This window comes from Amphiprion ocellaris, chromosome 7, assembly GCF_022539595.1.
Source record: "Amphiprion ocellaris isolate individual 3 ecotype Okinawa chromosome 7, ASM2253959v1, whole genome shotgun sequence".
In the NCBI taxonomy this organism is placed as follows: Eukaryota; Metazoa; Chordata; class Actinopteri; family Pomacentridae; genus Amphiprion; species Amphiprion ocellaris.
This window is the reverse complement of record NC_072772.1, coordinates 23450408-23473000: the sequence shown is the minus strand read 5'-3', so window position 1 is coordinate 23473000 and position 22593 is coordinate 23450408. Positions and strand designations below refer to the sequence as shown.

Here is a 22593-nt window from a genome sequence, read left to right as displayed (position 1 = left end):
GACATTTATTAAGCAGATAATTTGTTCTAATCAATTTAAGTTTTTTTTTATACACTTGCATTTGGTACCCAGTGTTTTCAGAATTAAAATAGTTTTACCTATAGGTTAGTTTTGCTATTAAATGATGAATGCCTGAACCGCTCTTTACATTACATAAAATTTGTGCTGGTACATGAGCATTATCGTCTTTGCTGTTCCAGTGATGGCCTTGCCAGACGTCTAACCGTCTTCATATTTGGGCTATTTTTGGAGCAGAATATCTTTTATTAAATGCTTTTCCTCAAGCTGAGCTATCAGGTGACAGACTCTGTAGCTGTGCTCTTTGGGTTGCATACTGTACGTCTGGCTGGAGGATGTAATTCTGGTTTATTTTTATCTCTCAAGGACTGTGGAGGCTGAGCTTTCAAGGTCTCCCTGGTGCTTAAATGCAGTTTCTCAATGTGTTGAATTGGGCAATAGAAGAGAAATCAAAGAGTCATGATAGAACTAATTTGATAAGTAACTGCAAATTACCAGACAATCAGGAAGATGATGACTTAACACTGCAGACTGCCTGTTGAAACATTAACAGAATTTAGGAAAAGAGAAGCTGTAGGTGCCATTAGTGTGAAATTCTGTCCTGTGATGAATTGATGGCTCAGATGACAACAGGGTCGAAAAACAGTGAAATGTTCCTTCTAAGTGTTGCTTACAGTTGGATTAGTAGTTTAGTGATGATGCAGACAGAAGAATGTCAGACACCATCTCAGACCTGATCCACAAACATTAGTTTCTGACCTCAGTAACATTGTTGTGACTGAAATCTAGTGGAAAGTTGGAGACCGGAAGAGTGAAGATTGTTATAGCAGCACATTGATTATAGAAGAAATTATGTGTAGTTTTTTAGATCACATCCCTTTGGCCATATAGTATAGAAAGCTTAATTCTCCTAATTTTGAAACCTGAATATTAAACATAATGTCAAAGCATGGCTTATGAAGACTAAATGGGCAGTTGGTAACCTTACTTTTCATTTTTACAGTCTATTAATTCATATGTGATGCCATACACAGACTGCGACAGAGAAAGCAGCCCCATTGAGTAGGTCTGTGTTCTTATTAAAGCTGGTATTAGTCTGTCTCAGTGTCATGGCATACGTTACTGTAACTACAGTCAGTGCTCATGTGTTTTTGTGTCACAAGCAGGAGGTCCTCTCTCAGTATGGCCTGTGATTTATTTTGCCACGGCAATGTTTCAGCAAAGCATCAACACCATTTCCAGCTGCTTCCCATTCCAGCAAGGAAGTGTCTCCCTGCACACATAAAGCAGTGACTTATGCATCAGCAGAAAGACAAAACACCCAAGGGCGAGAATCTGCACATTCAGTCAAACCTAAATAGCCAAGGCAGTGTTAACTGTGAGGAGAGCAGAAAACGGACATCTGCTACCCCAGAATGCTGTTGTGTGTTTTTACTTCTGGTGCACATAAAATTTGACTATGATCTGGATAATATAAGTTTGACTGTTAAGTTTTCTCAGAGTGGTGCTTTGATGCTTTATGTTGCCCAGTGGAAAGAGTGTGTCTTAATTTTCTCATTGTGCAAAAGTTGAGAGCCATTTTGAAAGTGCTTGTTGGGTTTGTCTCTGGTTTGCTTTTTCATTTGTTTGAGGGGAACCCAAAGGGGGAACGCAAAGAAAGAATAAAGCTGGTGCAATCCGTCATGTTGTCAAGTGTTATGACTTGAATGGAAAACATTTGCAGTCGTTTGCAACTTGTGAAAGGGGAGAGAAGTACTTTTTCATTCCGTGTTCATCGGAAAAATGTGTCTGACCACAAACAGAGATGGAAACTACAGACATGGAAGCAGAGTGGCAAACACCTCTTACTATGCTATCATACATTATACCCTCAAAGTGGAAGTAACCTGGTGTTGTATGACAATGTATTAGTGACGATATAATTTCCACTAAACCGTCATATTCAATCTGTTAATCAGCATCAACTGAAACAACTTGTTCTGAGTTAACAGTGGTATTGTTTACCTCAGAACCCATAATCATTGGCTTTTCTGTGCATTAGAGCAGAGGGAGGTCATGGACATGAGCCTAGCTAAGTACAAATACAATAAACACGAGAGAACTGCTTGTCAGACTCTGTCCAAAAACACGAAACCCTATCATGTATCTTCTTGCATCTCATTTCTTTTGTAGCTTGTCATAATGTATCTGCTTGTTGTTAGGATATAACACAATACCTTTATGTACAGTGCTGGATAGTGATGAGTCGATTTGTCCTGAGATCCACACAATTACTGTCAGAGCTCTATTTATGTTTCTGTACTTGCACTGTACTGCATTGTACTTGCAACAGAAATGTGACAAGTTCCACATGAACCATTTTTGCAGTGGTATGAGTTATCAAAGTTGGTCTTTAAAGCTGAGCAGATGCTGTGTAGTTTTTAGTGATCTTATACAATGTGTTAACTCTCATATGTTTTCGGCTGCCTTCCTGCTGCAGGAATTCTCTGCTCACTCTGCTAAATATGAGGTCCCCAGGTGGTCCTGTGCAGTGACAACTTAAATAAAATTTATTCAAACAGAACAGCAATGTCCTCAGTGTTGACCAAAATAGAAAGGCAGTGGTATATTATCTATAGGTGAAGCAGACTGAAGTGTTGATATGCAGGTGATTAAGGATGTCCATGTCTGTGTTAGAGGAAATTTATCTCCTGAACACATAGCCGGTGTCACAGTGACTTTAGAACAGAAACATATGAATACACAACCCTGACAAACAGAACGTGTCAGTATGCATATTTGTCTTGTGTGTACATGAAGGCTGTGGATCTATAGAGAGTTTAATGCATCTGGCCCTAGGACTGCATTCATTGCAAACAGCTGTCGCTCATCAATCCACCGTTGCTCCATTGTGCTTGTCATCTGCCCCTAAAATCACAATGCCTCATTGTACGAAGAGTACAAACAAGCACATTTCCTGAAATGTTGGGCCACTCCTTTCAACCAGAGAGCTCACAATGTTTGTTATCAGTTTTCTATCAAGGCAGACGCATGTCAGTATGCTGGTCAGATATCAAAACTTCATGCTGTTTCCTCTACATTATCACCATGTTGTGTGTTTTAATGCTTTTCAAATGTGCTTGTAGTTCTGTTTACATATTTTGGATGCCGTAAGTGTTCATGTCTACATGTGCTGGTTCCTCCTCTGACTCTGCTCTCTGAAATAGGTAACACTCTCCTGACAATAGACCTGCGTGCCATGTTGGCAGCATGAGGCACCCTTTGTCAGATTTATGGCATATACATCTGCAGATGGTTAGTGTGATTCCCGTGTATCAACCCCAGCTGCAGGGCTTATATTATTGTTTGTTTGCCTCCTCCCCCCTCCCTGCTATGCGGGAGTTCTTGGATAAATAAGGGAATCTCCTACCAGCCAACAGTGAACATAAAGTTTGTCACAGGACCCTACAGTCAGTTTGCTTCTAAATGTTAATGTGCTTAAACAACATGCTGAGTATTAACCAGAGTGCATCTATAGCAGTGTTTTCTTATCCTTTTTTTTTAAGCAAATTTGAAGCAAACTTTTGAAATGTCACAAAAAATGTATATTAAAAAAGGAAGGAAAATGTGGATTATTCTTGTTTCCATTAACTGCCTTGGAGCAACTAAACTAGGTGTCATTAGTCAGTGGCAGTATAGGCGAAGTTACATGTCTGTAACAAAGAAAGTAGAAGAAGCCAGAAACAAAAACAGTCATTTTCCAATCATTAGAAAAGCGCAAATGAGAAGAAAAGACTAATTTTGGCCATCTCTGAGAGAAAAACGAGAGAAGTCTTCATTAATTGTTTTTAACAGGAAAAGTTGTAATTATTCTTTCATGCCAGCTCATATTGGCAAAGGAGCGAAGACAGTGAAAGAGGGTGGTACAGAGCATCAGTCATGAGTTAAATGTTTATGACATCAAAGAAAGAAAGGTGTGTCCATCTTATGTGAGGCACACTAACTTTTTATGAAAAAATAGAAAAAAAAACATCTTAAGCAAGTATTAAAACCTTTTTACTAGAGATCGACCGATATGGGTTTTTCAGGACCGATACCGATTATTAGTAGTTTGAGGCAGCCGATAACCGATATTTGGAGCCGATATTCATTTGCAGTAAAAGTGTAAAAATTGACGTAAAAAAATTTGAATAATGCAAACACTGAACTTTGTTTAAATGCCTAAAGCATGTTTATTTAATCAAACAAATAGAAAATAATAGCTCCAGAAGTGCATGGATTTCCTAGACTCAGAAGCATCTCTTATAAAGTTGAATAAAAGCTTAAATAAATACCTCCCTGAAATTTTTCCACAGTAAATAAAGTAAAATTTAAATATAACTATAATGACTTATCTTTGTTTTAACCCTTAGGAATCTGGGGGGACAATTTGACTGAGGTCCATTTTTGACTAATTCTGATTTTACCTTTATATTTCACCTTAAAAACTGTTGATCTTGCTTTGCTTGGTGTCTTTTTTTCAGCACAACCTCACCTGTGTGATTTTACAATTATTTATACATTTTTGATACAATGTATGAACACACTTGACCTAAAATTGCAGAAAAAATACAAAGTCTGAGTAGGAAAAAGTTTGATTTTTTTTTTTTTTTACTGTGGGCACCATAAACATATGTAAAGAATCCTTTTCAGAACTTAGATTGCAAATATAAATTGTTTATGTCATAAAATAATGTGCAAATTTAGCAGTCAACACAGTTATATACCACTATTCGCACTAAAATGCGGGAAATTTTTAGGCACTTTTGCACAACTATACAAAATCATCAGGAGTCACAATAAAATTTTACATAAATGAATTTGTGCCACTCCAAAAAACTTTTTCTGTCCACCACAGTCTCTACAATGGCAAAAACAATAGAAACGGGCTTTAGGACCATGGGGAGAATCTGGGATCTGGGATGTTTATTACAATTTCGGAAGAGTTTTCTGCGTTTACCTTCGACACGTGTTTTCTCTCTGGAGCTTCTCACACGAGAAAGCTTTCCTCTATGCAGTGTGTGTGTGTGAGGACAGCTTCTGCTTCAGAGGCTCTGCCTCTTAACCAATCAGAGGGCGCGGGGTGGATAGTGCTGGAGACAGAAGGCAGGAGAGAGAGAGGCGCGGCTGCACCTGAGCCAAAATAACCCAGTTTTAAATTGATTTCTTCATATCAGCCCGTCGGATTAAAAAAAGGCCGATGCCGATATACGTCAAATTCCCAAATATCGGCGCCGGTAATCGGCCCGACCGATAATCGGTCAATCACTCCTTTTTACATTATTGCTGCTGCAAAAGATGGTCTGACAGAAGTTATTTGACCCCTTTAGTATAACAGTAAGACAATGAGAGACAAATCATGAAGTCAGTGAACTGACTGTCTTTACACTGCAGTATTTCTATAGTCACCATAATAAGACACTAGCAACAAAACCAGGGGGCAATTTACTGCTGACAAGTTCAACTTTTTAATTGGATTGGTTTCAACTAAGAGTGTAGAAACACATTTAGAACACTATTAGAAACTTATGATTGTGTGCACCAACTTGAGTTTTACTTGAAAAATTTCCATTTATTACCCAGTTTTATTTACAACTTTTCCTGTCCATGGGCATGGCATATGTAAGGTAGTTACGGTGTTGATCAAGGAGAGACAAGTAGACATGTGGCTCTTTTCTCCTGTTTGCGTTGCAAGGTGAGTTTCCAGGGAAATGGTACATAACTCATTGTAAAAAGAGATGGCAGATTTTTTTTTTTAAAAAAGCTCCAGTTTGAACCATTCTCTTATTGATTTATTCTACTCCGTCAATGAAACCTGTCTCTTTCTCTATTTTCTTACTGTTTTTAGTATGTGGTCATTCTAGTTTAGTCGTCCCTCTCAGTTTTATTCGTTGTTTTGTGATTCAAGTTCAGTTTGTACAGAATTAATTGAAGGCTGCTCTCCATTACTATGGTAGCGACCCCCTCCCAAATTCTGTGTTGCATTGCATAAGACATCTGGCAACCAGCCCTCAACTAAACCACACTATGATGAAGCCACATGTGGAAATGCTCTCTCTGCTGTCTTGAATTTTCACTGAGCCCCATCCAAATATTTACCCTCAGTCTCATCTCCTCCTCAGTGCTGATTTTACCACAGAATATGCAGCCTGGAACTAGTTGCTCAGCAGAGAAAAGAATGTTTGCATTGTTGAGACAGAGAAACAGATGATTAAGGAAGTTTGACCTGTTGAGAGAAGCCTTATCTCAGTGGTGCTTTGTTATTTTTACTGTGAGTGAAGACCCATCTGGATTAAAAGTAATCCTCCTAAGTAGTGTCAGCCCTGTGGTCAAAGCAGTTAACAAAGTCAATGCATATCTCCCCAAAACCTCTGTTTATATTGATTAACCCTCAAAGCTTCCAGGAATGTGTTCATAGACATGCAGAGGTGGATCCTGTCAGAAAAAGGGTTTTGTTAGTTTTAGTTTTTCCAACAACCCTCATTTGAGGCTATGAAAGTTTGTCAGTTTACTTTTATTCAATTTTTTTGATATAGAGCCAACTCACAATATATGTCATCTCAGGGCATTTCACATTTTGTAAGATGGAGACCTTACAAAATTATACAGAGAAACCCAATGGATCCAAATGATTCCCCTTGAGTAGCACTTGGCAACAGTTGGAAGAAAAGGCTTCAGTTAAACAGGAAGAAACCTCCAGCAGAGCCAGGCTCAGGGTGAATGGCCATCCACGTTGACCAGGTGGGGTGAGGGTAAAGGGGAGCAAGAGCTGAATCGAAAACTGACCAAAATGCATAAGAGAGCAACAAACACGGGGGAGGCTGAGGAGGCCAGTAAATGCAGCTGTGCTGCCAGAGATACCTATGAAGATTAAACAAAAACTGCAGCAGAGAGAAGACAGAAAGTTACTGATGTGTTATGGAGGCATATAAATGTATGGAGAGAGAAGGAGAGGATAGTTGAGGAGAGGTACTCAGTGCATTGTGGGATGTCCCCCAGCAGTCTAGGATTATAGTAGCATAACTCGGGGATTGTTCAGTTTCATCTGAGGCAGTCTTAACTGTACACTTTACCTATAAACTGCCCAAAGCAACATGACGCCTTTGCATATTGCATACAATGTTTTTCGTGCTGTACATATTTTGTTTCTTCCTCATTTTTTGTCATATGCCAACATTTACTACACATTTAGTTACTACACGTTTAGTTTAGTACACATTTAGCTACTGATGATGAAGACAGTATTGGGATTTCAATTGCAGTAACATTCTGTAATACCCTGCTCAAGATACAAAACATCAACATCTTCACCAAAAAGAGGGGATCATAAGCAGAAATAAGGCAGCAGCTAATTACTGTTGATATTGATTGATCTCCTGTTTTGTTTTTCAAGTAATCCATGACATGAGTCAGCAATCAAGATGACATTCTCAAATGTCTTGTTTTGTTTGACCAACAGTTCAAAATCCAACGACATTCAGTTGTATGACAAAGAAAAGTCCTCATATTTGAGAAACTAGGAAAATATAGTTTTGCTTATAAATTAGATAAATGTTTAATTGCTAAATTAGTTGTAGATTGGAGTGGCCAAGGGGTTAGGGTGCATACCACATGAGTGAAAATGTCCTTGGCAGCTGAGTGTTTGGCTCAGCTCCTAGCCAGCCAGACCTTTTCTGCAAGCCGTTCTCCTGAAAAGAAAGCAGTGACTTTCAAACAACTTCAGGTGATATAGTCTTTGGCTGGATTTGGATGTCACTTATCTGTCTCTCGTAGGTCAGATCAGTGAGGTCCAGTCTCAAAAATATGGTTACAGGTATGAGACTCATATCATGGAATTAGAGCTAATTAAACAATAAAAAAAAATTAATAAATTGCATCCACCCTCACCTGAACCTAAGAATACTTGTGTACCTTGCATGGGTGTCTGCACAAATGACTGTTAAAAAACCGTTTGGACTTCTGCTCGTTGGGCAGTTTTTATCTTGACTACTGGGCAGCAGAGGTTCTTCCAGCTCGCTGTAAATGAGGCTCATCAGGCCTGGCTCTCAAAGCCACAATCAATAACTTTTAAGTGGCTTTGCAGTGGTTCTGATCCCTGGTGAGAAATGGATATTGGATCAATAAGTTCTCAGTTTCTCCACAGTAACAATAATAACATGAGTTAGTGCAGAGATGAGAAACGAATGTCTGAAGAGTTGTTCATCCAGTGTGTTGTGCTTTGCATATGTGGCTGGGCTTTTTCTATCATACTGGTGTGAGTGCAGTAAATGATGTACAGGCTAATCACATCATATTGATCCAGGGTGATGGTCAGTGCTCAGCTATCATGGTGCTCTTTGGATCTGACACCTCAACAGTCATATTCATGACACCATTGGCAAGACCATTGTGATAGAAGAAAGAAAGAAAATGAATCACTTATTGACTGTCGCATCTTACTGTTTTAGGTCAGATCAAGACTTGAGCTGTGTTTCTGTGTCACATTTGCTGAGTGTAATAGTGGAGAAACCATTTGGACCGTTTTAAAGCAGGCAAGCATTTGTCTTTCAAATGTTATTCCTTTTCCTAAACAGATGATCCATCAGTCTTGCCGACTTTAAAAAGCAGTCAGGTTTGCAGATGTTAAGGTGTAAATCAGGCTTTGAGCTACTCTCAAACTCAGCTTCGTCTTGTCACTTTGTGTTGGTACCTTGTGAATGCCTTCTCATCTGTACAGCTATTTTGTCTGAACTACAAATGAATGCAAAATACACATAGGCTGTACAGAGACATACAGTAAGTAGTGCAGTGGGATGCAAAGTGGGTATTTATTTTGCCTTTAAGTTCGGCCATTTGAATCAGGTATAAACACTTTTGCCTTTAGATGTAGTCGGACGACACAATTTGAGAATAGTTGAATCATAACCATTAAAAGAGCATGCTGTGTACTGTGCACTGCTGGCTGCCTTCACCTCACCAAGACGTCTTGCTTCATTAGTCCAATTATGAACGCTGGACCAGTGTTCAGTAGTCCCAGTACCAAAACAGAGCTTTTTTAGCTTGCTGTTAAAAGCATTTAGGTGGTTCCAAAAGGTTTGATGTTGTCAGACATGTTGAAATCAGGAGCTGTCAAATCCACATAAGATAACCAATCTGACCAAGAATGTGATGCCAGCTTTTTGTAGTTTGACAGTCTTTAATATTTGGAGCTAAAGAGACTGGTGCTCGGTGCTCTGTCCAAAGTCATTCTGTGGTTCAATCTCCAGCTCTAGGTCTGATTTCAGGTCAGTCTCTGGCGTGTTGGCTGTGTGTATGCACTAAGTGTATTTACTCCTCCTGGCAAAAATCTGCCACAGTGAGCTAAATAAATAAAAGAATAAATAAATATATAAATAAATAAAAGGTAAATATTTGTCTTTGCTTTTCCCTTTTCTCTTTTTTCCTTTTATTTTTCCATTTTGTCATGGCCTTTTCCATTTTGTCATTGCCTTTTCCTTTTTGCCTTTGTTTTTACTTTATGGTCTGAGCTGTCAATCAAATGGCTCTGGGTGGGTCTTTCTGTCCAGGTGAGTAGTCAATACCTGATCACAGGATTCCTGCCTGACGCCAGCTCCTAGCACAGCTAAAATGAAGTGCTGTCACCGTGGTGCTTCAGCTGATTCTACCAGCACTGAAAGGACTCTGACAGTTTGGTAAGTTAATGTTTATTTTCTTATTGGTGCCAGTTTTAATGCACTTTATAAACACCTTTAGTGTCAGATATAATGTGTACCATACACTCCAGATGTCGATGGAGTTTATTTCTGTGTGTGTTGACCAGAGAAGAAAGTTAGCATCCAGTAAATATTAGCTTTAATGTGAATCGGCGATGCTAACCAAGCTAGCTGCTCAGTCGTAGCCTGATTAAAGCTAATGTAGCATTAAGCTAACGATGTTTGTGTTGAGTTTCATGTAAACAGCTGAAGTGTGTTGTGTTACTGTAATGTGGTACATTTAGTTAATAAAACTATCAGTGGAGACACTGGTTCACATTAATGTAACGTTTAGAAAACCTAAATGTGATTAAAACAATAACGTTAAGGTGCTGTGTTGTCAGTAGTTCTGAATATCTGCTGAGCCTTTTAAGTTAAACTGGAGAAAATAGTAAATCTACTCTCTAGTCATTAACATTGTTTAATGACTGATTCACATGTTGTAGTACGTATTCCTGCAGTGTAGATTGGAAAAATAAACTCCCAGAATATGATCAAAGTAATGATTAACACTGCAGATATTACATTTAACGTTACTGTTTTAATCACATTTAGGTTTTCTAAGCGTTACATTAATGTGAACCAGCGTCTCCACTGATAGTTTTATTAACTAAATGTACCACATTACACTAACACAACACACTTCAGCTGTTTCCATGAAACTCAACACAAACATCGTCAGCTTAATGATACATTAACTTTAATCAGGCTATGACTGAGCAGCTAGCTCGCTTAGCATCGTTAATTCACATTAACGCTAATATTTACTGGATGCTAACTCTCTTCTCCTGTCAACACACACAGAAATAATTTCCATCGACATCTGGAGTGCACAGCACACATTATATCTTACACTACAGGTGTTAATAAAGTGCATTAAAACTGGCACCAGTAAGAAAATAAACATTAACTGACTGAACTATCAGAGTCCTTTCAGTGTCTACTGGTAGAATCAGCCGAAGCGCCACGGTGACATCATTTCACTTTAGCCGTGCTAGGAACCCTGCCCAGAGCCATTTGATTGACAGCTCAGTCCATCAAGTAAAAGCAAAGGCAAAACGGAAAAGGAAATGACAAAAGGAAAAGGGAATGACAAAATGGAAAAGGCAATGACAAAATGGAAAAATAAAAGGGAAAAAAAGGGTAAAGCAAAGACAAAATTTACCTTTTTATTTATTTATTTATATATTTATTAATTCTTTTATTTATTCCTCTTTATATTTACACATTTATTTCCTTATTTTTTTTAACAGATTTATTTATTTATCTTTATATTTACATATTTATTTCCTTATTTTTTAACAGATTTATATTTTATTGTGGTACTTCTGTGACTCCATACTGAACAGCAGCATTTTGTTTAGATAACAATATCTTTGGAAAGTTTCCTCCCTAAGAGGGTGGAAGTAGACAAGCATACAGCTGAAACATTCTCCCCCGCCGATCATGGCTCCACACTGGCAGCCTTTCAAACACACTGGGCTGTTGCCACATTTAACCCAACTGAGACTGGAACTTAGTCACAGGGAGCTGCAGCCATAATCCTAAGGCTGAACCACTGCAGGGTTTAGTTTGGCACTACTACACCAGACTGACCTGCTGCTTGTACCAGCAGGCACCTTGGCTGACCCAACTGTGCTGGTGCCTCCCTGACTGAGCTCTGCCTGGCTCTGCTGAGGCGTGCTGTGGCAAGTTTTCTGGGTTTCTACTCTCCAACAGTCTCATGTTGAGATTGTTTTCTTTTTTCTCAGTGGTTTGGGGTGAGGTTGGACTATTTTCTGTTGTTGCTGCAGCCAGAAGTGCCTGCTTTTTCTTGTGTTTTTTTTCTTTTTCTGATAAGTGGCTCACCAGTTCTTTAAATCATTTGGCAGCAATGTGATGGGTTCAGTTTCTCAAATGGGAGGATACGTTGCTTTTGTCTTTTATCACAAATATAGCATCTCTTAAGTTTTGGGTTTTTCAAAGATGTCTCCTTGAGTCTGGGGAAACAGAAATTAATATTTTTTACTATCATGACATTTTGCTGATCTATTATTTGAGAAATTGTGAACATATCAATAGATAAATCAGTAATCTAAACAAAGCTGTCCACAGTCATGTCAGCAGCTCTCTGAAACTATACTTAACTCCAATTCATGCTTTCTGCATCTGTAATGGTGCACCTGACATAACTATTATCATGGACCAAAGTCTGCTAAAGGCCCAAAATTTGTGGCTGTGCAGACTGTATGCATTGCAATACTGTAGAGGAGATTCTAGGTCATCCACACCTTTATAGTTCATCACTGAGAGAGATGTAGTTGAAGCTGCTGCTGAGAATTTCCCTGGTGTGGGATCAGTAAAGTTAATCTTATCATATCTTATCTGGACTTTGAAAGCGCTTTAATTATTACTTGATTTCCATTTATGGAACCCAAATACAGTAGGAAGTCCTACTTTCTTCAGAAATCCTGTGTTATGTCAGCCCACTGCTCATCATAATGACACAGTGCTACATTCCAATCTATAACCTGTAACTTGTACCATGTAGAAATACAGTCAGAGCCTTTCAGAAACATCCATGGGAACCCAAATATTTTTCTGTTTTCAATAAGAGGAGTAATACGACCATCCACCCGATCTAACATGCGGTATTTAATCAGGTTTAATATTTACCTTGTTACATCTTTCTTAGACATGTGAGCATGCTGACATTTGCTAGTTAGCTAAACATAAACATAACTAAGACTGACAGAAATATTTTGGGCAAATGGAAATTTTAATCTGATGACTAGTTAATGGTTAAAAGGGTCATGGAAGTCATTGATCATGAAACTCATTCAGGTGTCCAAATAGTCCATGCAGCACTGAAGAATAAACATGCTGATAGCCTTACCAGTTACCAAACCAATTTGGATTCATCCTCTGGGAACCATGAAGATCTGCTCCATGTTTCTTAGCAGTCTGGACAAAAGTTGCAGGCTGATGCAGCAACACTTCTATCTGTGGTGCCTTAAAGCTAATGTGGTTAATTAGTATCTTTCCAGTTCTGTTGTTCAGCTATCTCCTTACATTTTATAGGCTACAGTACAGGCACAGACAAACATGGGAAGAGTTCTGTAGGTTTTACCTTGTAATCACATCACTAATTAAAAGTAAAATGTGTGCAGCTGGACCAGAAGTGCTGACTTGTAGTTGTAATTAGAAAGCATTTCAAAGGGAAAAGTCTAATGGAGGTGCCTTCACTTTGGTTGTAAAGGGCTCATTTGGTTGTTATCTAGCTGCGGGAAGATGACAGGAAAGAGGCAAACCAGTGCCTCTGTCTTTCAGCTGATTAGGGACCGAGCGTAGTACTGGCAGTCAGACGTCCTCTCCATCTGTCTGTGCACTATTTCAACTCACTTTATCTGCCTCAGTTGAAGAGGCTGTAAATCGTCACCATATGAATATTACTCCTTTCACGAGCATTTTAACAGATCCTTCAGAGGTAATGGAGCTTGAGGTCAGAGTCTGCTGGACAGGAGCAGGCTGGCTTCACGTTACAATGATTCTGTCATGCAGACATTGACGTCTGGCCTTTGATCTGTCTTCTCTCTGAAGGACAGATTGATCTGTAGTGTGCAGGGCAGACATTAGTTCTGTGCACTTCAATTATACACCGCTTGGATTTATTATGTGTGTATGTGTGTGACCTGCTGTACAACCAAAAGGTATTCTGCCTCGCTTCCCTTGTGCGTGCTCTGCTTTTTCTGTCTGACGGTTGGACTGGCTCGGAGCAGTCTGGCCTGGAGCCTCTGTATGCTGAGGACGGCTGCAAAATGGCACCCAGGAGGAAAGCAGAAACATGCACTCGACTCCCTGTCTCTGGTGTTGGAAGTAATTTCAGATTACGTTCTGTTTCTGGCTCTGCATCGATTTCAGACTAACATGCAAGCCAGCAGGAAGCCACGCAGGGGGATTAAGGAATGAGTTTTGTGTTTTTGGGGGAAGTTTTAGTCTGTGGGTCCCAGAAGGGAGGCCAGTCTGTAGGAGTCCAGCACAGATTTGGTTGTAAAACTGATTACCTCATTACTCTAGATGTTTTATTATAAGCTCTATGATGAAATGCCATTTTTCACTGAAAAGGATGAAAGTGAAGCATTTATGGTGACGTGGGACAACTTTTGTGATGAAATCAGTAAGTGCATTTAAGTTTCTCAGTAGGAGTTGGTCTGCCACTGTGTGAATGTATAAATCCTCAGTTTGGCTGCGGTTGAATGTATCGGGTGCAGTTGAGGTTAGTGGTGATACTGAGGAAAAGAAGCAGTGAGGAACCACAACTTTAATCACAACAAAGTAAAAAAAAAAAAAACATTTAGTTTTGCATGCTGAGGATGTCTATATTTATCATCGTGAATATCTTCCATGTGCATCTGCTTTGTAAATACCTGTGTAGGCTGGTTTTCCTTTGCCCTGATCTAGATGACATCTCATGACGATGAGTGAAGTGTTGGAACAGAGTTCAAGCATCTCACTTGGCCTATTTACACCTACTGCTGTGTGCAAGAGAGTGCAGGGAAGTTGCATTGAGTAAACATTTTAGGATTTGGGGGGTTGATGTTATAGTGACTGAAACCCTGCATGCAGTGTATACATTATCCTGGACATTACTACACTGCAGTGAAAGAAATATTAATGGAAGCATTAAAACATCAAAGTAATGAGTCAGACTGAAGAAGCTGAGAACAGTTAGCATTTTCTGCCTCGCTGCTTCCCCCTGTTCCTCATACTCTGAGATTCAGCTTCTCAACACGATCACACAGTTTCACTCGTAGCCCAGCTTCACCTCCACATTCTTCTTCTCTGGCTGCCAGAACGGCTTTGTGTTTCCACTCTACATGAATGTGTGCATAGTGTTTAGTTTCTGTGGAAATACAACACTGGCTTGTAATGCAAAGTTTTTTATTCTCCTGGAAAGACCCTTCTAACACAAACACAGACACACGCACACTAGAGGTTCATCCTATAGGACACTGACCCTCCCCTCCCTCCCTTCCTGCCTCTGATTTGACCTTATTTTTTAACCGCTCAGTCAGCCCCCTGCTGGCCTGCTCTCCGTAACCCTCCAGCCTCACCCCTCACCCATCGTTGTATTACTCGGTGTCTCTTTGGCTGCTCGTTCGGCTTGGATATTAGGCATGAATAATCATGCTGTTTTACGTGTGATTCCTCACGTCATTTCCAGTGAAATTTAATTATGTGTCACCGTGGTGACGTAGATACTAAACTAATGCAGATTTTCTGAAGCTCTAAACCTGGCCCTTTGTTTTTCCAGGTCTTTAAAGGTGAATTTCAGCTCCCAGATTTCCTAAAAGAACAGTCACAGGTACAGTAACACTTCTGCCTGTTGTTGAGCTTTTTTTAAAAAAAAAATTTCTTTTTCAAATTCAGCCTTTTTCTAGTGTCTGATTTGAGTTAAACCATGTGTTGCTCAGTGGAAGATCACATTACAGAATTCCATCTGCTCACAGTTACTCATCTCCTCTTGTTTTTCCACTTGAGTTTCTGGCCATCTAATGCAGCCTGTTGTTGATTTCTGGTTTCAGCTTCATGACTGTTTCCCATGTTTTTTTTTTTTTTGGTCTTTAGCGTTTTTATTTTGTTCGTTAGTCTCTTTGTGTTGTCTCTTGGTTTCAAAGCTGATGCTGGTGAAAGATCACTTCTGCCCTCTCCTGGTAGTTAGACAAATCTACGTCTATATTCTACATGTTTTACATGCTTTAAATTGCCTTTTTTCATTGAACATTCTGACTCAGCTGTCTGTCAGCGTTTTCTTGGTGGCTGCAGCTGCTGTCCTGCATTTCCTCAGCAGACGCTTTGTCACAGAGCTGACACTGAAAGCTGATCTGCTGTCTGTTCTTCCACACAGATCCAGAAGTCTGCAGAGAGACCCAACCCCAGTTAGGAGTAGAGGAGCATCAGCCCACAACACAGGTACAGCTGAGAATCTCACTGACTGCTCACTGTCCAAATAAAGCTTTTATATACATATTGTAAGCATGACACGCTTTTGAAATGTCATTTTGGTTTTAATTTTGACCATGAATTTACTTAATAGTTAAAATGAGCTCCACCTCCATTGCAGCAGTAATGCTACTTCCACATTCATGCATCAGTAACATAATATAATAGTGTCGGGGTACATTGTTCTGCATTTTGGTGATACTTCATAACTGCCCGGCCCATTACAACTCTTTAGAAGTCTATTTTAAAATATGTTCTGATGATTTTGTGTTACATCCTTTTGTCTTTCTGAACTGTATTTCTAATGATAAGATGTCTTGTACTCCTTGTTGAGGAAAATGTAATGGTTTTTTTTTTTTTTTTAGTAAATACCAAAAGAGAAATATCAAGCTATTTATCAAAGCTCATTTAGTGTCAGAATGTTGAAAGGCTTTTATTTTGAAATACAAAGTGAGGACACAAAGGCTGAATAAGAACACTGGCTGAATAACAACAGTACCAGAGTTAACAATACTGCATTACAACTAAATCCTACTCTGCATTTTCCCAGTTAGGGAATTCTACTTTAGCTCTGATACAGCTGCTTCTCTGTCTGTAGTCACCACTGCGTTCTTACCACAGCATCTGATTGGCTACACCTTGTGAGTGACAGCCTCTGAACACAAAAGGATAGACTATTGTTCAAAAGTGTGGGGTCATCCAGGCAATTTCATGTTTTCTACTAAAAAAAAAACTCACACTTTCATTCATGTGCTAACATAATTGCACAAGGGTTTTCTCATCATCAATGAGCCTTTCAACACCATTAGCTAACACAATGTAGCATTAGATCACAGGAGTGATGGTTGCTGGAAATGTTCCTCTGTACCTCTATGTAGATATTCCATTAAAAATCAGCTGTTTCCAGCTACAATAGTCATTTACCATATTAACAATGTCTAGACTGGATTTATCATTCATTTAATGTTGTCTTCATTGGAAAAAAAATGCTTTTCTTTCAAAAATAAGGATATTTCTAAGTGACCTCAAACTTTTGAACAGTAGTGTACATCATATAGAGCACAAATATAGAAAGGCACTTTAGCTAAGTTTTGAGTTATTCTAAATGTTGACAACAATTTTTTATTTTTACAGCAAACGTGTCAGTTTCAGATATCAGTTATTGATCTCACTGAATACTAATAATCTATATTGTTTCTGAAAAAACACTCTGCCCAGCTCCTTATTGAAGCTTTTGTAATATCAGCAAAATTTACTAAAGGATCCCCTTTAACATACACAATATTGATCTTTGATAACACTTAATTATCCTTGGTGTCTGATATAGATATTTCCATAAAAAAGAATGCCTTGAATATTGTTAAAGGAGATCTACACCCCCTCCCTCACTGAAGAATCCACAATCCATGATTATGCAGATACATGTCAGTTCAACAGTTTAACTAGTGGAAACAAGATGTGTGCTCCACCGCTGGAAGTAAACTGTCAGTGTTTGTGCCATGCAGACTTCCACGTTCCACAAAGAAGCTGAGAGGGTAGCTTTAGTGCAGTGAGAGGAGCTGGTGATGCACCTTCTATCTTTAGATAAATGTCTTTGGTTCACACAAACTTAGGTTTTCAAAGAACTCTGGGAAACTTTCCACTTTCAGCAGAAGAATTTGAAAACAGCCTTTTGGTGTCAAATTCAGAATAGAACATCAACAGAGGAGTAACAACCCAAACATATTTTTTTGTGGAGGAGGACTTTAACCCTTCAGTAATAGTGTTTTTAGCCCATTTGGGAACACATCATTGACACATCTCTTATCAGCATGATATGTTGAGCTGTTATTTTCCACATCCAGAGCAGCAGCAGCAGCCTTCATCTGGACACTGACCTGAAACATGACATTTAGAGACCCAGAGAAGCTGAGAGGAGCTCCACATCCAGCTGATAATTCTCTGAGGGTTCATCACTACCACACATCCTGTCACTCACTGTCATTCCATACAGTAGTAAAACATAATGCTTGGAATGACTAAATAAATGGTCTGTTTGATTGCTATTTGATCATACTGCTGGATTATTCCTGCTGATGCCTTACTGAAAAAGGTGCATTTAAAATACAATTCTAGTTGTTATCTAAGCCTGTTGTAAATGAATGTGAGACCAGGACTTTCTTCCATTTCAAACATTCTCCCCGAGTGATCATTTTACATGGAAATATCTCTGAATTCACAGATCAGCCGTCATTTTTAACTTGTGCTTGGTGAGTTTGTCAGATGAGGTCACGGTTATTAAATCGGTATTTTATTGGCAGAGAGCTGCAGCTTGAAAATGTCCCTGAAGTGACTCCTGGTTAACATGTTTCATGTTAATGGAACACGTTTCAATTTCATACACATTTCATTTCAATGTAATTTTATGTATATAGCACCAATTAAAAACGTGTTATCTCAAGGCCCTTCACACAGTAAGGTGGAAACCTTAAAAACCTAAAGGTATCCAGTGAAACCCAACAGAACCAAAGTTTCCTTTGGAGTCACTTAAAACAAGCATTTGGTGAAAATGGAAAGGACAAAAAATAAGATGAACTAGTCTAATAAAAACTTAAATATACAGTTTTTAAGAAATACGAAACATAGTCATGGATTTTCATCACTTGGGACCATTAACCCTCATCAGTACCCCTGGGGTCCATGCGGACTCCAGGAGTATGTAAGTTGTCATATTTTTTCATTTACAAGTTGGATTTTTCAGTCCCTCTTCTATTTATGTATGTTTGTGTTATGTTGCTCTTGTGATGACTGCTTCAGTTGTGTTTCAATTCAGGAGTTCTTAGACAAATATTGTTAGCAATACACGTTTGTAATAGTCAATAGTAATTTCATTGTTTCTTTCATATTTGTATCTATAGGCGACACATGTTTTAGGAAAATATACATTGAGAGGATATGGACAGGTACAGAAATATGAAACAGGTGAAATACTACTGGGATCCAGCTGGACCCCAAGTGTACGGATGAAGGAGGTTTTGCCACAAGTACCGATGAAGGTTAAATGTTACTTTAAAAGTGGAGCAGGTTTGAACTATAAAGATAAATGTGGTGAAGCAGATGCTGAAACTCACATAACATGCCAGATTCCACCCGTGTCAGCCTCTTCTCATGTCTATTGACCAATGTTTTGATTAGCTGTCAGTGGGACGTAAATGGTCCTACTTTAGGAAATGTCTCCATAGTAAACTCAGAATCAGTCAGTGCCCTCTGGTGGACACTACAGAAATAACATTGTTTCTGAATGTCCTAAATGACATTATTGACAATTCTTTACTACAGGGTGTCCCTTAAAGTCTGGACACAGGTAAAAATACATATTTTCAAGAAATAAAATTTGTGACAAGATTTTATTTAACATATTTTTTGAATAATTTGAATTTAATATATATTTGATAATTAATCAAATATATATTTGATATAATAGCCATATTTAATCTGTGGAGGCAAAAAAAATTATAGTTAATGAGATTTCCTGTGTGTCCAGACTTTAGGGACACCCTGTAGAATGTGTTTTTTATCACCAGATAGAAAGTGATACAGATAACCAGCTAAAATTGACTCTGCTGAGTTATTGTTCAGGCTCCACATATTGATTACACAGGACTTTGCTTTGTGATATCTTGGACTATCTGTAAGACCGTAACAGTAGTGTATACTGTATAGTGTATATAACATAGTGATATTAAGTGCTATGAGATGGCCTACACTACTGTTCAAAAGTTTGGGGTCACCCAGACAATTTCATGTTTTCCATGAAAACTCACACTTTCATTCATGTGCTCACATAACTGCACAATGGTTTTCTAATCATCAACTAGCCTTTCAACACCATTAGCTAACACAATGTAGCATTAGAACACAGGAGTGATGGTTGCTGGAAATGTTCCTCTGTACCTCTATGGAGATATTCCATTAAAAATTAGCTTTTTCCAGCTAGAATAGTCATTTACCACATTAACAATGTCTAGACTGGATTTATGGTTCATTTAATGTTATTTCATTGACAAAAACTGCTTTTCTTTCAAAAATAAGGACATTTCTAAGTGACCCCAAACTTTTGACCGGTAGTGGATGTTGTGAATTGGTGCTATTTAACACTGAATTAAAGTCATGTAATGGTGGAAGTTTGAGATTTACTCCAAACTATTTCATCTGTATTCAGAGAATAATGACACTGAGTGAACTGAAAGATTTCAGTGTAAAGGTCCAACTTTTTCTGATCTTCTGTCACTAACACATTCTGTTTTCATGTTCCAGTTCAGGACTCTGCAGTGGAGCTCCTGTTCACGGCATCGTCTCACCCATCGCACCATCCATGTTGGGCCTCAGCACGTCTTAAGGATCACATGTCCACAGCAGGACAGTCTCCTCACCCTCCTCCTCACCCCCGCCTCTTCCTGTGGGCTGCTATTACTACTCGTCTTCAGGAGAACTCTGGGCTTTCGATGTTGTACTGTACAGAAAGAAAATCCTGGTCCTCAGCACCACCGAATGTCTGCTGATTGTCAGTTCAGTGTCACATCACGCTCATCGATTTGTAGAAATCATTTTTGCCTATTTAGAGAACAACTTTGATTCTGTTGTAAGAAATTGCAGTGAACTGAAATCGCAACAAGTATTTATGAATGGAAAATTAGCTTTTGGAAGATGCAATACCTATTTTAATGTTTAATTTTTTTTCATGCCTTTGTATTGTGCAATGTCATGGGTACTGATCAGTTTGACGTATCAACCGTGATAAACAATGCTTTTTTTCTAAACCTCTTGTCAGACTGATTCTTCTATCTTTAAAGAAAACTCAACCAGGTAGAACCAAACACTAGATTACTTTAAAGTTGAAGCACCAAGCACAGTTTTATTTAAACAACCAATGATCTGAAATTGCTGCTGTTCTATAACAATATATTCACATGCAACCAATATTGTCATTTTAAACAAATTGAGACTGACTCCAGTAGAAAGTCCTCTTTAGTCCAATACAACAGTTTTTGCTGTAAACTCTCCTTGTCTCAGCTTCCTGTCAGTGTCAACAAACCCAGGAAACGTAGAAGCTTTATGAATGTTCTTTCAGTTCGTTATGCAGGTCCTGTGGGTGGTTTGGTTTTCATGACTGCATGTCTTACAATATTTTGTCCAACCAATTACCGTAGGTTCATGGCAGAAGCAGAGCTGCTGTTTTAGGTCTGTGAAAAACTGCAATGTTCAGACAACAATCTTTGAGGATTCAGTTTTGTTTTTTGTTTTTTTTAGAGAGGTTCTAGGAAGTTCAGGTTGACTAAATCTGCTGTGAATCTGCGTGAGTCAGACACACTGAGGCTGCAGCAGGCAACCTGCTCAGAGGTTCCACTATTCACTGTTCTTTCATGCTTACAGTGATGGAGGATATTCAGTAGCAACACCACTGTAGAAAAGTAAAAGTCCTGTAGTCAAAGTTGTAGTTCAAAATGTCAAAATACTCTGTAAGAGCTAAAAGTCAAAGTTCTGACTGTGCAGAACATCCATTCCATTCTACACTGCTGGATTATATTCATCATATTTTTACCTGGCTGCACAGTGACTTAGTTGTTAGCACTGTCACCTTGCAGCTAGAAGATCCCTGGTTCACGTCCCAGCCTGGGATCTTTCTGCGAGGAGTTTGCATGTTCTCCCCTGTGCAGGTTCTCCGGCTTCCTCCACAGTCCAAAAACATGTTGAGGTTAATTGGTGATTCTAAATGATCTGTAGGTGTGAATGTGAGTGTGGTTGTTTGTCTCTGTGTGTAGTCCTGTGACAGACTGGTGACCTGTCCAGGTGTCCCCTGCCTTCACCCTAAGTTAACTGGGCTCCAGCCTTCCACAGACCCTAATGGGGATTAAGCAATGTATACCATTTCATACATTATACTGCTGAGTGCTGAACACCCTTAAAAATCATTAAAAAACATGTTTCCCACCTGCCTGGTGTTGCTGTGACCAAAATGAATGTAGCCTTCATTGCACTGCATTAAATCTGGTAGAGCTGCAGCAGATTTAGTGACATGGTTGTCACTGACTCACTGTTGTAAGATGGATATTTACTCTCCAATTTACAGTTTTGATTAGGTAGAAATGACAGTTATGATCTGATGTGCTGATGGAGACAGAAACGTATATTTCAACATTCCCCCGCGTGTCTCCACAGAGCTCATTCATTGTGGCCTCACAGTTACTAACTACGTTTGGAGATGCTTTTTCAGAGAGAAACAACAAAAATAATGCCGAGCCAAAGGGGTTCATTTAGATGCTTTGGAGTTTAAAGCTACAATAATTGACTTCTTTCCACTTTTTTGAACTATTACCACCCTACAAAGTTCATATGCAGAACACAGAAAGACACGGCAAATGTTTCTAGCTCTGTTTTGTTCTCAAAAACACTAAGTCCAGAGGAAATATCTGGTAATTTAGATGTCGATACCAAATTCACACTTGATATTAAACTGGAATCTGTGTACATATTTGGGTGAGAGAAAAGTCCTGTTAAAGCCAGGTGTAAATGCAGAGATGCACTGAGACACATCATGTTTGTTGACATGTCAGTCCTGGTGAACTAATTTTCATATTGAAATTAGATCACATTGAAGACACAACTAAGAGAATGAAAACACACTTTAATGACAGCTGTAAATGGGCAAAATTAAGATCCACTACGACAACAGCGAGCCATGAAATGTGTCTGTCTTGTGTTAGACAGTGTACAGTGGCTTTATCTGGTCTTTTCTTTCTAAAATCAGCAGCCTACTTTGTCCTTCTCAACCCGCTGGCCAGCAGCAGATGGGTTCCCCCACATA

General features: G+C 38.9%; 1 protein-coding gene across 2 annotated transcripts in view; it reads left to right on the top strand.

Annotated features, from left to right (window-relative positions):
- The window catches only part of tpst1 (tyrosylprotein sulfotransferase 1), a 53612-nt gene extending 33064 nt beyond the window's left edge, over positions 1 to 20548 (top strand). The window contains exons 4-6 of one of the 2 annotated variants that reach the window (XM_023289324.3): positions 15061 to 15111; positions 15655 to 15719; positions 20046 to 20548. In XM_023289324.3, coding sequence (XP_023145092.1) covers positions 15061 to 15111; positions 15655 to 15690 — 87 coding nt within the window. In that variant the 3' untranslated portion in view covers positions 15691 to 15719; positions 20046 to 20548. The remainder of the gene's footprint in view (positions 1 to 15060; positions 15112 to 15654; positions 15720 to 20045) is intronic. The other variant, XM_023289325.3, reaches the window with a different exon arrangement.
- The last annotated feature ends 2045 nt before the right edge of the window (positions 20549 to 22593 follow it).